The following is a 17,085-nucleotide window of genomic DNA, read 5'->3' as shown; positions in this document are numbered from 1 at the left end:
CAATCTCCTGAACTTTCTCATCTTGCAAAAGTGAAAGTCTGTACCCATGAAGCAATAACTCCCACTTCCCCTGTTCCCCACCCCAGGCAACCATCATTCTACTTTCTGTCTCTATGAATTTGACTAATCTAAGTGCCACATATAAGTGGAAACATACAATATTTTTCCTTTTTTGACTGGCTTATTTCATTTAGCATAATGTCTTCAAGTTTTATCCATGTTGTAGCATGTGTCAAAATGTCCTTTTTAAGGCTGAATAATATTCTATTATTTGCATATACCACATTTTGTTTCTCCATTCATCCATCAACACACAGTGGGGTTGACTCTACCTTTGGCTATTGTAAGTAATGCTTAAGTGTATTTTTTTTATGCATTAGAACCTTTTTAAATGCAGTTGACCCTTGATGATCCAGTGAAACAGGAAGGGATTCGCAATATAAAAATATTCCAACATTCACCACAACACATGCTATAATATTTTTTAACTAAACAGATATTCTTTAATGATTACATTTTACTTAAGCTGTTTGTTAAATTTATTTGCATTTCCTGAGTATACGAGGCCAACTAAGAAAGGATACCCAGGAGTATGCTAGCTGACCTGGAAGCTGGTTTGAGATTAAAATAAGTAACAACCCAAAGGCAGTCAGTTCTGTATGCAATGTGGGAATGGTATTCAGCTAATGATGTTTCTCATAGCCAGCACAATTGGCCTTTTGGTCCCAGCCTTCCCATCCCCACTTTGACCAAGACCTACTCCTTTTATGAAAAGAAGATTCTAGCTAATTTGAGCGAATATAATCCTTGCTCCCCCTCTAAGTAAGTGTGGGAATGTAGCTTAATATAGTGACTCAGACAAAGGCATTGCAGGCAGGAAACAAAAGCTGGGGCAGCGCAGCCAACTCCCACTCTGTCCAGATGTAGGGCTCTGCAAAGACAGCCCTGTCCCCCACCGGCTGTGGGTCAGCCACCCACCGACAGGGATGATGCTGTCAGAAATGTAAAAATTTCTCTCCCATTTCACCCCTTGTTAACTTGTGGTTTCTAAAACATTTCCAGTGTTTTTTTTTATCATCTGTGTGCAGCTACTTTCTTATGTCCATTTCATTTTCCCTTTTATGTCTGCCCCCTCTCGTTTCGGTGAAAGAAAAAGTAAAACAAACATCAGAAACTGGAGTTCTCCCTAAGAGCCAATCTTCTCTGAGGCGTAGTAAGCCTTGCGACTTGATCGCAATGTGTGAATATGCTGCAAATCAGCAACTTCCTGGAGCTGCTGTCACATGGCAGTGTGTGCTGTTGTGACATGTTCTTCAACACTAGGGTTCTAAGAGAGACAGAAAACAAATTACCATATGCTCTGGATAGGATGCGTCATATGCTTCCTGTTGTTATGCAATCCACGCATCTGCAATCACGTCTGACGCTGTCCCTCTATTATAATACATCTCGTATAGAATTCCACAAGAAGCCAACAGTTTTTAATTTTAACAAAACACTCCATTCATGATTGGTTGAATGCGTGCAGTTTTATTCCTAAAATATGATTCTATCAGTAATTATCATCTTCCTATGATATTTAAAACTGAAAACTTCTAAGTTGTTTATGTAGAGCCTAATCGATGATCTCTACATGCCCTTTCCCAGAAATAAAATCTTAAAGATGAAAAAAGGAAACTGGTAAAACCTACAATTTAGGAGCAGTACATATTTCTAAATGGTATAAAGATATAAAACATAGTATATTTAAACTTACCAATGAAGGTTACCTGCTTAGGACGCCAAGTATCTTATATGTAACAGTAAAATAAGTACTGTTTTGTGAAATAAAATAGCACTTTGATGGATTTAAAATCCTCTGTGCCCTCTCCTCGCTTCCTGCTCTCAATGCATGATGGACAAGGTACATCAGAGTCTGAATTAACTACACTTTTCAGGAGCAGATAGAGGATCTAAATACTCACAGTCCTTCTAAAACATGATTAGTAAAAGGACACATATTTCATAAACAGCCTTATGCTAGCAAAGTTAGCCCAGTTCCATATGGCTCTTCATTGCTAATATTCTCCCCAGCTTATCACTGACGGTGTGGTATGTATTTACATTGTACTAATTCTTTGCTCAAGTTAAAATTAGGAGAAGAGTCTGGGATCCCATCGATATAAGTGCTTTTCTCCTATGATTGTTGGAACTATGTCAACATACACAGAACTCGCATGTGTAGTAATGCTATTTTCACTATAATTAGTATCTTACTGACAGCACTTAATTGGACCTGACAATAATATATGTCAGATTCTCAATTACTGGCAGCAACTGCAGTTCTATCAAGAGTGCAGAACCCCACCCCAAAGGGAATTTACTCTTGAAAATAATAGAAGGAAACTTTAATTGGGAGAAGTAGGTCTATGTTAGGCATGTACTTTGAGATTCCCAGAGGCTCTTCTGAGTTGGAAAAAGACCAATTAATTTTCTTCTAGGACTCAGAAAACCTCTGGATATGTCACAACCTACTCAACCTGTCTGCCTTCTCTTAAATGTGTCCCCTGTTTTGCCCTGATATTTTCACCACTGGATGATGGCATCTTTGGCTGTTTTATGACCCAACTACTGGGCGTGGTTCCCACTCATAACTGACATAGCCTGGCCATAGGCTGGCCATCCACTCAATCTGATCTACCAGGTTTGGTAGCCCAAACTGCAACACATTTAAAGAAAAACTAATGAAACTAAATGTGTGGCCTTGGGCAAAGACCTCGATTTCCTGGACCTCAGTGTTTTCATTTATTAAAATGAGTAGATTAGACTAGGTTATTTCTAGGGACAAAAGGAGGCATCATAGCAGTGTAGTAGTGAAGGGCTGAAGGGCACTGGTTCAGACTGCCTAGGTTTGAATCCTGGCTCTGCCACTTACCTGACAAGCGACCATGGGCCAATTGCTTGACCTCTCTATGCCTCATCTGTAACATGAGGATAATAACAGAACCTATGTCGTGTCGTTGTTTTGAGGATTAAATGAATTAATATATTTTAAGCATTTAATGCCTTTCACATAGGATGTTTGGTATATTAAAGGACACTCCCAGTGATAAAGCAATTCAATTTTTCTAATCTCCCTCCGCTCTTCTGTTCTGGACAGGATTAAGAATGGTGTTGGGAAAAGAGGATATAGGGAGGTTTATCCATTTCTTGAAAAAGATATGCTCTCAAGGATTTCGACCTTCCTGTCATTGTAAAAAGGGAAATAAACTAATCCAGCAGCAGCATCAGGACCGGGTAGCCTAGCTCCTAAAAAAATGTCACAGTGACTTCAAGTTAGGAATGCAGTTGACAAAGAGGGGCAATTCAACCAGGCATCAGAACATCACTTAACAAACAGGACTCTTGTTCCCTTCCTGAGATGTGAAGGTCTTTTATCTACAGATGCCTCCAACTGGTAGAACTGCTTAAGTAAATAGCAATTCCAAAGGGTTGGAATAACCCAAGTTCTTGAATGAACAGCATTTGCACTGCATTAAATTTACTATTTCCTACTTCAGGAATTTAATTCGTCCCTCTCCTATAAGACCTGCTCCTTTAAGAGAATACAACAGGAGTAGTTATTGAAAATGTGGTGTCTATTATAAGCTCTGAAAAATGGCAAAGTTCTCTTACTGAGTTACTGTCCTCCACCTCAAGAAGTGGTAAAAGTGTCACTCCTCCCGGGCATATCAGCATATCATTTAAAAACGTGTCTCATTAAAGCTTCTGGTATAGCCTCAGTGTGTACTCTGGTTTCTGAGAAATGACATCTGTCACTTCTTAGAGAAGGTTTAATTGTGTGGTTTTTTTTCTTTTCTCATTTATAAGGTATGTCAGCCATTTACGAAGTGGCAGAATGAGCCCTATTTCTCTTCCCTGTTAAGAGTCCCTGTAGAGGGGCTCTTCTGCTGAAAGGAAGGTTTTATTAATAACTGGTGTTTCTCATACTTCACAGTCTTTTGAAGGCAATAGCAACTATGATACACCTGAGCTACGGACTTTCCCACCTCTTTCCACACGGTTCATCAGGATCTACCCTGAGAGAGCCACTCATGGTGGCCTAGGGCTGAGGATGGAGCTGCTGGGCTGTGAAGTGGAAGGTAATTACAATTTCCAGAGTCCCTTCTATTTCCTAGATTTTTTTTTCCTTTTCATGCATTTATGCCCTTGATGGTACTATCACAAATTACCACCTTTTTCCCTGGATAATCTTGCATCCATCTCTCTGTGCCTGCCAGTTCATGAGGCTAAACATTCAAGCACATTCTAGAACATTCTAATCTGAAAACAATGCCTTCAGATTCCTTTTTTTTGTCTTGGTTGTTTGCATAACTCTCCTCAGATTCTGTGGGGTTGTCTCCTTGGATTTAACAAATAATAATAATTTATTGAAGTGAAATTCGCACAACACAACACTCACCATTTTAAAGTAAACAATTCAGTAGCATTTAGTACAAACTTTCACGATTATTTGTGCTACCACCACCTCTATCTAGTTCTAAAATATTTCCATCATTCCAAAGTAAAACCACTTAACCATTAAGCAAATTCCCCCTACTTCCCACTCCCCCAACCTGGCAACCATCAATCCCTTTGACTTTTTAAATTTTGTTTAGAAGTCTATGTGTGATCTAGAGTTCTGTAGATTGTGTTGACTACCTTTCACATACCAGCAGGAAGCAGCATTCAACAGACTGAAACATCAAGACATTCTCTTAGATGAATTTCCTAAGCTGCTGCAGACACAAACTTTATATAATATAATGTATGTGAATATACAGTGAGGTCTGTAAGGATGTTACTGAATAAACAGGTTATCATATAAAGGTCATATCAAGAACAAATTCAGTTCTCACTGAATTTCTCATAACTTTTCCGTCTTTGCATTTTTTGTCACATAATAAATGAGATGAATGTTTGAAAAAAATGATACGATGGTTGTTTATTGTACTATTTAATGCTTTTGTGCATTCAAATTCCCATCTGCCTTACACTTGGTCATAAATGAATAACCTTACACAAACTTTTCCATCCCCATAAAGGTCTTTCTCCAGGTTAGCTCAAAGAATGGCTATTGTTGGTACCCAGATGTTAATACACTGAGCATATGCTCATAGTTGTTTTAAAGAATGCTTTTTTAGTATCACCTTCTTGTGATTTCAAAATTATGTGTGTTTTCAGCTACCCAAATGTAACTATATTCCTGAGCACATTAAAATCATAAAACTTTTTTATGCACTTTTTAGAAGATTTTGTAGAATCTTAAGCTATGAATCACCGTACTAGTGAATAATTCATAGCTACTTTTCTATGTGCTTATTTAAAAGCAGGCCATTATCTCTCATTCTTTATTGTGCAGTTGTTTCCATATCTGTAGTCATGTCCCAGACCTCTGAATTATCTAGCCACTATCAACACAGACCAAGAATGACCATGTGCCAGGGCTTTGGCAAAGATGCCAAGCAAAAGAAGGGATGGGCAGATTGAGTCAACTACAGACATGTTCAATTTACTGAGAAATGTGGTCATCTGGGAAAGGGAGTCTGCTGCTATGAGGCAAGTCTTTAGCCTGGGTTCTGGGAAGCAACACTGATTTAGGAGGTGGAATGAATGGATGGTTGAAAAGACTGAGCCTGGTGGCAATTTGCCAGTGTCAACTCTGTAGTGCAGTCGAAATTGTTGGTGAAGGGCTTCGCAACAGATGTTTCCAAGCTCTCACAGAAGTGAGGAAGTTGCCCCAAGCCATGTGAGAAACCAACATCCAGGAAAGTAATGTCAAAGCTTTTAATACAATTGGTAAAAGGGAGTGCTTTTCTTCTTCCTTAAGTCAATGAAGAGGCCTTATTAAATACGGGTATCTATTTTGTCCCTTGTTCTATAGGAGTTACCTAGAGGAGTACAAAAAGGATATGGTATAGTCCAGCCTTTCCTGGGTGTCCATTCTATTTTAGGCTAGCATTTATATTTAAGAAATAATTAGAGAACGACAGAAAATAAAATATTTTCAAGTATTAAAACTGAGACATAAAAATCATTCACTTTCTACTATTTTCAACTTAATCTCGGTACTACCCTGGGCCACTTCCAACTTGGAACCCCACCTTTATAGAAACCATAATGAATGAAAAAAAGAAACAGCAAGCTGAAGAGACAGTTTAAAATACTTAAAAGTGGCACATTATCAAGACATCTTAGTGAAGACAAGCATCTGGATTGCCAGAGAGGATTCTATGGATTCAGTGAGAGGAATAAGTAGAGCCCGGAATATGTGTGTATGCTTTAAAAAGCGTAGACTGGAGGGATATAAATGATGAACGTCTAAGTATTACCTTGTCTTGTACACCTGAAACTAATAAATAAATAAAAAAATAAAAAAATAAAAAAATAAAAAAAGTGTAGACTGTATGCCTAAACAGTGTCTATAACATCTGTATGTGCTGGTTTCCCAGTTATTATTGGTGTGTGCTTTTGGGTAGTTAAAGAAGTTGAAACTAGCTACATTTCTACATTTGTCATAACTCTGCTCAGTACTTAAGCACAATAACAAACAATGTCAAATTTTTATTGAGAAAGCAGCAGTTCCCAGTACATTCCTGCTGGCCAGAAGCTATTAGAGAACAGGACCCCGCTCTCAGCATCTTGTCTGGTTCTCAAACATCAAGAGAACTGTACATTATCTCCAGTCTCGTAAAGTGAAATGTAATGCCGAAAACTGTAAAATATTAAACAGATTGCAAAAATGAATAACAGACTGAAAAAAAAAATAGACTGAACTAAATTTAAAGAACTTCAAAAGCAGTCTTTCTTTGATTAATGTTGGATACCTTTCATCTACAAATTCAAAGATATGGGAATACCTGCCAGCAGTGGAATGCAGTCCTCTGGGAGTTAAGTAAAATGACCCCAGGATATCTAAGACAAATCCTCTCAGACACCTGCTCTGGAGAGGGATCACAAGTTGACAGAAATGGAATCACTCTTTAATAAAAAATATATAACAATATTGTACTAAAAGTGAATGATGGGACTCTGTTTTGGGGAATAAAATTATAAATTATAATATGAACTTAGCAAACTTAGTAAGTACTAAGCATTTAAAAGAATTCATGACAAGTGAATTCTCTAGTACCTTGAAAAGGAAAGGAAAAACAGTTCAAGCAATATCTTTACTATCAAAGTTCTCAACCCCAGGGTCATGAATAAATAACCAGTGAGAATTTAAGAACTTTTCAGAAAAAGGATGTTTATGTAGATAACAATGTAAAAAATGCTAAGGCAGCCAACTCTATTCAGCAGATATGGATCAAATACGCAAACAAAGCAGTCCCCAATGGATTCTGCAAAATCCAAATCTATTTTAGCTCCTGAAACAGAGGTAAGCCATGTTCCTGGCCTTCTTGCCACAGATTATTCAGCAAAAGTGTTAGCAGATTCAACAGCCAGACCAGAGGCTTGAGAATACATTTCAGAGGTGTGAGATAATGATCCTTGGATCTTGTTTCAGCACCTACAGCTGGACCGACCACTCCCAATGGGAACCTGGTGGATGAATGTGATGATGACCAGGCCAACTGCCACAGCGGAACAGGTGATGACTTCCAGCTCACAGGTGCAGAAACCATCTTCATCCCATTGCTGTGCCATTTCAGTTCATGCTGTCGTGGAGACCAGCTAATTAATGCCTGGTCGCTTCTGTGTCTCTCCTCACGGTGGTGGGCATCAGGGTGGTGGCAGAACTGCCCCACAGCAGAGGCAGCCTTGCCAAACATGTGCATTTTCATTTCCTCATGTCATCCATGTAAACAACTTGTTTTTAATCGCCACGGCCATTTCAACCAATCATTTTAACCCTTTTCGGGGTCAAGGCTAGAATTCATTGAATAAGAATTTCTCCATGGCTAAATGTGCTGAACAGATTCTCATCTCCCCCACCCACCCCATAAGATATGTACATAACCACACACTTTGTAATGTTTATTTTCATTTTCTAACAAAGATCAAGAAAAAAATTTTTTTAATAAATTTTATTGGGGAGTATTAGGGAACAGCGTGTTACTCCAGGGCCCATCATCTCCAAATCGTTGTCCTTCAATCTAGTTGTGGAGGGCACAGCTCAGCTCCAAGTCCAGTCACTGTTTTCAATCTTTAGTTGCAGGGGGCGCAGCCCACCATCCCATGGATTTACAGCAACCTTGTTGAGAGCTCACGCTCTAACCAACTAAGCCATCCGGCTGCCCACAAAGATAAAAATTTTTGAGTGGATCTTTTAGCCAACTAATTGATGAAATTAGGCTTATATTTGAAATGTGGCTTTTAAGTTAGGATTTTATAAATCATTTTACAATAAAATTTATATAGGCAGCATTTGTTGTCATTTCACATTACCACCAACTAGCAAATATATCAGGGATGGTGTGTGCCAAATGCTTCACTAATTAATTTAGAGTATTACTCCATAATATTTTAAAACCCTAAAAGCTAGAAAAGGACCTCTCTTCCACTTGGAACAGCAGAGGAAATGTTGGGCAAGTGGGGAATGGGATTGCATCATTTGGAAATTGGCCAAGGCACTGGGATTTTCACACTATTGTTGCAAAAGGTACCATGGGACCTTTACTGCTACTCGGGTCAAAATGCAGTTTCATATAGCATCTGACTCTAATTTTAGATTGAACATGAGCTCTTGGATGCAGGTCTGTATTTTTACCCAGAAAGGACTCAAAGAGCCCACATAATTAATTTTCATGGGTGAAACTGAAGGTGTTAGCGTGTAACTTCATAATAGTGCCATGTTATTAGCCAAAGCAATTCATGTAAAATCTGGAAGGAAATGTCCCAAAGTACATTTCGAATGACTTCAAAAGCTTTCCTCAGAAGGAATGAGAGAGCTCTGCATTCTGAGATGGAACAAGGGCATAAAATCTAGCTCAAAAATTTAGTACCATGTACTAGGTTTACATTGAAATCTCACCTCCTAAGGCTGTCTCCCTGCAAATCTCCAGGATAATCACTTACATTCATGTGGCCAATAAATGTTACATTGCTATGGGCTTTTCAAACAAAGCTTGTATATAAGTATATAAGTAGCCACAAGCCACCGAAATACTCTAATTAATGCAAAGGCATTTTCTTTGTAAGAAGTTAAGTTCAAGCTGAAAACCTGATAGCTGATGTAAAAAACAGTACCATTCTATGAACCAGATCCCGTGGAACCTTCCCAGAGTTGCCTGTAAACACTGCCACAAACCTCAGGCTTTATGCCGACCCTGTCACACTTTCGTAGTGAAATTCCTCTTAAAAAGGAATGACTGAAATCATCACAGGATACCCTTTTCAATTACCCTCTTGTGGAGAGAGTTCTTTTCTTTATATACCCTAAAGTGGTCAGTTAATATTGATTAGAACAAAGCCTCAGATTTACTCCTCGTATCAGAACAACCAACCTTCTCATTTTTGCCTGGGTTTATGACTGAATCAATTGAAACTGAAGCCTTTGAATGAAATAGGGCAAGTATGTTAGCCTGGAGCAAACTGTGTATGGCAATGAGTTACAAACCACAGAAAATGGGTCATTTATAGTGGAAACAGTGGCTATCCTTTAAAAGTATAAGGTTATGGTTTATCTACAGCATTTAAAAAATTATATCTTGTATAGATAGAAGAAAGTTCATTCTAATTTTTTTGGCATTTTTTATGTATGACCATGGCAAAAAAAAAAAAGTTATTTTATCAGGTCAGCACATTTGTCTCAATAATTCTATCAATACATGTGTATATTAGGAACTTCTGGGGGTGTTCATAATGACCACTTAACACCCCCATCAAGAAGAAATTTTAGAAGGCATTTCATGTTCCCCTATTCATTTATTGCATTATGGTGAATTTGTTTTATGAAGCTGCTTGTTATCCTTTTCTGAAAAAGGGTATGCTCATATATAAATGTTTACAAGGAGCAAAGCCCTCACCCAAGCAGGTATCTTCTCACATGTGAACAAAACGTCTCCTAGGCATACACACAACGTTGCACCCTTTTTGCTCACTCTGGCACAGACTTTACTGTCAGAGCTGCAACCTTTGAATGTTCAGTACAATAAAAGCAAACTAAAAGCATTCTCACTTTAACCCTGATAGGTGGGCACATGGAAATTGGGATCAAGGCTTTCTTTAGTAGCATTTAGTGCCTTAAAGCAGATGTTGTTGCTTTAATTTCTCCGCCTGGGGTGACCTGTTTGTATACAGAGGGAGATAAGTACTGTAGCAAAATACTCATTACTTATAAACAACACTGAATTCCAGGTGAAATGTACCAAATGCATGGAAATGAGGAGAGGTTTTGCTCTCCAATATTTGATTGCCAAGGTGAAGTTACTCATTTGCAAATGCCCTTGAAGTCATTAGATAATACAATTAACTTCAAAGGCATCAGGAGGCCAAATTTCATACTGGATCTGTATGTATCCAACAGCAGAATTTGGCTCCCAACCTGTGACAAAACTGATAATGCATATCACTTTTAAAGAGTGAATTTTCACCTTGAGTTTTTCTCCTATAAGACCACTGGGAACAGAATGCTGATGTATTCTGGCCTCCCTCCAATTCTACCATTAAAGATTCACCTTCGTAACCCATAATATATATAATTCTTCCTTCCTAGTGCCTGCTTCACTGAAGCCACGCACATGTGTGACCGCTCAGCCGGCACATTTACTAGGAGAGCAGAGGTCACATGACTTGGTGCTGCAGCCAATTAGCTCAGAAATCCTCAGACTGTTCCAAGAGCACGAGTTTACAGCTCTGATTCATGAGCTGGATGATTTCTGGTCTGTGGGAGCTGTAGAATAGGACTAGGGCCTGGCCAGAACAGAGCTGATCACCAATCTTTATTGAATGATACCATTGGAAGGTGTACAATGGCACCTTATAACCAACCCAAACTTTCTGTGGCAGTCAGAGCCCAGCCCATGCCCTTACCCTCAGTCTGCCCAGGACTTTATGTCTTGGGATAGCAAATACATTATCACTGACCATGATCTGCAGTGCAGATACAGAAGGAGAAACGCCTTTCCCAAGCACCTAAGTAATAAACAGCAGACCAGTGTTTCTCAAGCTTCGTGGATTATGACACACTTGAGAAGCTTTCAAAAATACAGATTTCAAGGGTTTACCCCTAGAGATTCTGGTTCTCAGTGAGACCTGAGGGTAAGTAGGTTGCAAACTGCAATTTCAACAAGCGTTCAGGTGATTCTTGTGGTTTGTCAAGTTTAAGAACACTGATTTAAACAGAAATATAATGCTGAAGAGCAGAAAATGGAAGAATTGAGACAAAGAAAAAGAGGGTGCAGCTAAGTTTCCACATGGTCCCCTGACCAGGAGTTTCAAAGTTTACACAAACTGATTGAAAGCTGACATTTCTCAGTGTGTTGTTTGTGCAATCTCCAGTTCCTTGGAACTGTGAAGAAATATTTCTCCCTTCCCTTTTCCTGCAGCTTCTCCAAACCACATACTGGGCAGAATATCTGTCCTTGGGGAAAAATAAACAACTTTCATAGCCAAAAAAAAGGAAATCTTACTGCCATCCACTTTAAACCTTCAGTTTTTAAAATAGACTGTGGGACCAGCCTTGCAACTCCCCTGAAGGCACACATCTGAAACCTTGGGAAACTATTTGAAGCTTAGAGGTCTAGGTCAGGTTTAATACCCAAATCACTGAGGACATTTGGAGGCCTTTGTGTTTCACTGTTGCAATTGCATGCCATGCTCAGTCTGGGAATCAGGGAAGCCCTTGGAACGAAGTCTCAAGCTCTCCACACTGTCTGGATGCTTTATGAATCAATGTGTTGGGTAAAAACTAATAGTTTCTTTGAACTTGATATTGTGGTGAGCAAAATTTAAGTCAAAGAATTACTATAGCTGGGATTAAAGGAAGAATTTTCTATGGAAAATGTTTGCCTCTATCCAATGTATGTAAGCATGCAGCATTTCTCTACGGCATATTATCAACAATGCTTCCTTTTTCTCACTTTTCTATGTTGCTGTTTTGTTTTTCAGGTGGTACCACTGTGCTGACCACAGAAAAGCCAACCATAATAGACAGCACAATCCAATCAGGTATCAAATAAAACAGAAAATGTGGTAGATTTCCCCCCACCAAGAAAAGTAGCCCATTGTTATGCTTCTGGGTTTCAGGTTCCTCAAAGTCCTAAAAGAGAGATGCCACACAGCATCTGGTCTCCAAGCATGAGCCATAAATATTGCTTTCTTTCCATCCACATGTATATGCGGCAGGGAGCGAGATTTCCTGCTCCATCAGTAATTGCCAAATGGTGACAATCCCAGCTCCCAACTGAAGGAACAGGATAACATACTTTGTTTAAATGCAGCACATCTAGGACATGGACTGTGTTTGCAAACGATAAGAGAAGGAAATCTCACAGGCAGCAGCCTGACTATTTTCATCACCATTCTGCAAAACCAAGACAGGCAAAGTTTGTCAGTTTTGCCTGCCACAGAGTTGGCAGTTGTACAACAGCATTTCCAGTGGGTGTGCCACGAAATGAGGCGCAGGAAGCCATGGCTATAATTGTGCGTGGGGAGGGGCCCACCCTTGGGAACAGCACCTCCGCGTCCTTTTATTAATAGAAAAGCATAATGACTTTTAAAGCCTTTGGTTTACTGTTTATCAAGGCCAGCCACAGTTAAATGGTGGCCTCCCTCTCCTTCTTCTTTGTATTTTGTTAGTATTCTGTAAGATTCTTCCCTACAGACTCACATGAAGGGAAACAGTCAGTATAAGCAATCAGAGGTTTTAAATACTTTAAAGTTAATCATTAGAGTAAGGTGAACAGGTCAGCTTTCCAGCTTCTCCCATTTCCTTTATAGACGCTCACTCAGCCTTGGCCTCCACAGTCATTTATTAATGGGGCGTGTGGTGTATATCAACGTTTCCTCAACACTCTGACACTACCCAGCTAGGCAGAGAGCAGAAAAGACTGCCCTAATTAGTATGCTTCCTTAAAGGACCCTGTCACCGTTGACCTGATTAAACTGCAAAACAAAATTCTCTTCAGTTGGACTTAACCCTGTTTCCCCATAGTTTGCTCAGGTTGACAAAATTCCTGCTACCACACAGCTCAAACACCCCAAATACCGAAAGATGAAACAAAAGAATAATCTGTTCGCTTAAATTCAAAAGACACTGTAGTCCTACCCCCATCTTTTCACGTTATAAAATGTGGCCGTAATGGATTGTGCAGCCCCCCCTGGGATGGCGAAGCTAACTAATGAGTGAAGCTCTGCCTCTCACTTGCTGCCTACCTTTCCTGAGAGTTCTCAGCTCTCTCAGGGTGGTTTTCTGTGGGATAACCACCAGCTGACTCTCTGTGACTCTATAATTGGGAAGAGGGGTAAGGTGAAAAAATGAAGGTCTGATAATGTAACAAACATTTTGATTGTGGTTTTAATTTTTTCTCTTGCCAGAGAATAAATTAAAACCACTATAAAGTTGCCAGCTAACTTGTTTCATCTCATCTCTTCTCTGGCCTATCAAAAGAGCTAGGGATAATTTAAAAAATAAAAGGGAAAAACAGCTGTAGATAAAATGGAAGGGTATATCAAATCGCCAAATGGGATCATTCTCCCTGAATGTTGAAGGTCTATATCATCAGAGCAGGGATGGCTTTATGAACATACTTGATTTGTGCATGAGTTCAAGGCCATTGGTGTGATGGTTTCACAGAGGAGCTTCAGGGCCAGATGGTCACCTCATGTCTACTACCGTGTTTCACTAAATATAAGACCTAGCTGGACAATCAGCTCTAATGCATCTTTTGGAACAAAAATTAATGTAAGATCTGGTCTTATTTTACTATAAGACCGGTTATGATATGATATGATGTGATATGATATGATATGATATGATATGATATGATATGATATGATATGATATCGGGTCTTATATCATATAAGACCAAGTCTTATGTTAATTTTTGTTCCAAAAGACGCATTAGAGCTGACTATGTCTTATTTTCGAGGAAACACGGTGTAGTCAGAGGGCAGATGTACAAATCATAAACCAGTAAAACCCATTGCTACCACCATCTGAACAAGTTCATGTCAAACCCCAGGGCTTACTGATCGGGTCCAGTTTTGAATTCCAGGGTCAGTCCAGAGCCCTTTACGAATCACCCTGGTTTCCTGTTTTTTCATTGCCTGAGTCACAAATCTAGGTCCAAGTCTTTGTTTGTGTATAATGGGCTGTCTGACCTTCTTTGATTGTCACCTTCTGACTCAGCCAATGCTCAGAACACTTCATGAGGACCTGAGAGTATGAGGAAGAGGCCAGGTGTAACTCTGAGGTGTCCCCTAGTGGTCAGGTTCATTTGATTGATACTTTGTTCCACACTGTTCTGTAGGTTACAGATTCTTCAGGCATCTTTACAAGCAGCAGAAAATCAGACTGCTAAACTGTCATCATAATCTGATTTTGCTGAAGCCATTATAGACTCAAGCAGAATCTCAAGATTTCATTTTGAGGATTCTTATCAACCTAATAAACTCAGTGGGCATATAATATTCATATACTGTCTGGTTGTAATCAAATGCATAAAAGCCTATGAGTTCTCTGCCAGGAATTGACAAGAACCCTGCATTTTATTTTATTTTATTTTTATTTTTTCATTTTAATAACATTTTACTTAACCCAGTATATCCAAACTATTATCGTTTCAACATGTAATCAATGTAAAAAAAAATAATAATGAGATATTTTACAGTATTTGTTCACACTAATCCTTGAAAATTTGAGATTCACTTATAGTCCATTTCAATTTGGACCCATCACATTTCAAGTGCTGAGTAGCGCGTTTGGCTTGTGACTGTCGTCTTAGACAGTGGGGGACCAGCATTTAATTAGGCTTAATGAAGTTGTTTCATTTCTGAAGAGTAGAAAACATGGCAGGAAGTTAAATAGTTTCTTGTAGCGTATAGTGGGAGGAAAAAACATGTCCTAGACTTGGGTTTGTTTAGTCGGTCATTCATCAGGTATGTATTGAGCACCTACTTTGTGCCAAGTGCTGTGGTCTCGGCACTACGGCCAACTCATACAATGAGTTGGAGAACCCTGCATTTTAGATCCAGCTCCCCCTGGTGAAGCCTCTTACCCTCTGAGGATCTTCAAACATTCCTAGAGCAGCTCAGAGTAGATTCATAAGCTATGATTACGTGGGCCTTGTTTGAACTGCAAGTCCAGTCTATGAGTAAGCGAGTTAACACACTCAATGAAAGTTTTGAAATCCAGATTTCAAAAAACTAAATTAAAAATTAAATCCTTGTGCATATATGGTGCTGATGATTCAACTGCGGGCAAGATAAGTTCCACAAGCACAGCTGGTGCTTGCTCACAGCGGCTATAAATTTGTTTTAAGTTCAGAATATTGTTTCCTGCTATTTTTAAGAGTCAAGGAGGAATTTAGCCAGTTTATTCCCAATGAATTTAATAAGAATTGTGCAGCTACAGGGCTTCGGTAATATTTTGAAGATTTAAAGGTCAATAGCCCTATATACGTATTTCGTTTGTCCATTTGCTTTTTTCTCTTCTCAACTTTTATTTTACCTCTTCTTCTGTCCTTCTCTCTTTCTCTGTTTTTTTTTTTTTCCTTTTTCCTTCCTATAAATGTTTATGTGTATTTGTGTGTTTAATGACCTTTCTAGCCAGGCTTGAATTTTCAACATTGAGCTACTCTCTCTACACCACTCCCCCATAAAATGCATAGATTTTTTTAAATTTTTATTTTAAATAAACAACATTGCCAAAAATAAGTTTTATAATCCAGACAAGAAGTAAAAGAGTAGTAAAATATACAAAGTGAGAGCAGTTCGCCTTGTTAGATTCATACAACTGGAAAGAACTTTGGAAGATAAAAGCAAATTGCCATTCACTGCAACAGGAAGAATGCCTAAATCATTCTTTCAGGCAAAGCTGCCCCATGTCCTGGTGATTACAGAAATATCCAAGTTCATCTATTTTATGACATCACCAGAATATTAGCTAAAATAATGGATGATGTAGTTTTCTGTACTAAACAGTAAATTTAAGGTATCAACAAGGTAAATATAACCAGAAATGTGTGTGCTGTAATGGCTTACTGCCCTCCTGTATGTGCATATTTTATAAACTACATTTAAGGAGAAAACCCAAAAGCACACACACATTAAGATCTTCCAATATTAACATTTTCTAACATGAGACTATGCAATAATACATGCCTGAATCATGGGCGTTGACATCCAAGGCTGCTGAACCATTGAGCCACTGTTCAGTTGACTTTACTTCATCTGCATAATTCAATCTTGCTGCACAAGTGTGGTAAATTTTGGAATTTCATGGTTATGAGACACTAGACATGAAATACAACTCTCCAGTGACACTGTGGCTGTGAAGTATAGCCCTTTTGCACTAATTGAAAGCGTTCACATTATGCACATCACAGGGCTTACTAGTTTACTTTCTCACATTTTCCCTGTGCACTATTTGGGAGGTCACCACATTGTCATTGGAAGGGAGAATCCATCCTTCTCGGTTCTGACAATTCATATGGTACATTCCTTCCAAAATTTTACATTAGCATTTGAAAAGAGTTCCTTGGAAACTAAAAAGGCAAAGTAAATCATTTTTACCTATTCAATAAATCTTTACATTAAAATTCCTTTTGCCATCCTTAAAGTGGCAGAGGGACAATGGAGTCCAGGCTCAGAGGAGTAAACAAGGAATTTTTGATTAAACGTTTGGGCAAAGTTAAAGAAAAGATCGTAACAAGACATGCTCTCAGCCTGTTATATGTTGTACCCTAATACAGCATATAATACTACACTTTCCTTATTGTACACAGGGATGGTTTTGAGACATTTTGAAGTTCCATGGGAAGTCGCCCTAGGCACCTTTCTATTTCAATGCTGCCATCTTGTGGACTGCCTAAACTCAATGAGAAGCAATGACCCTCCCACCCTTCACTAGAGAAAACAGATGCTTTTGTGTTTCATTTTTTTACATAGGAGGGGGAGTGAGAC

The 17,085-nt window shown here is 38.9% G+C and overlaps 1 protein-coding gene across 9 annotated transcripts in view; it reads left to right on the top strand.

Moving 5' to 3' along the window:
* Positions 1 to 17,085, top strand: part of NRP1 (neuropilin 1) — a 144,195-nt gene that overhangs the window by 113,640 nt on the left and 13,470 nt on the right. For 5 of the 9 annotated variants that reach the window (XM_081046555.1, XM_081046553.1, XM_081046551.1 and 2 more), the window contains 3 exons: positions 3,977 to 4,121; positions 7,526 to 7,630; positions 12,070 to 12,129. In XM_081046555.1, the coding sequence (XP_080902681.1) occupies positions 3,977 to 4,121; positions 7,526 to 7,630; positions 12,070 to 12,129 (310 nt within the window). The remainder of the gene's footprint in view (positions 1 to 3,976; positions 4,122 to 7,525; positions 7,631 to 12,069; positions 12,130 to 17,085) is intronic. The other 4 variants (XM_081046559.1, XM_081046557.1, XM_081046556.1 and 1 more) reach the window with 1 other exon arrangement.

This window comes from Rhinolophus hipposideros, assembly GCF_964194185.1.
Source record: "Rhinolophus hipposideros genome assembly, chromosome: 1".
Taxonomy (NCBI): domain Eukaryota; kingdom Metazoa; phylum Chordata; class Mammalia; order Chiroptera; family Rhinolophidae; genus Rhinolophus; species Rhinolophus hipposideros.
The sequence above is the reverse complement of the archived record's forward strand: the minus strand, read 5'-3'. Positions and strand labels throughout refer to the sequence as shown.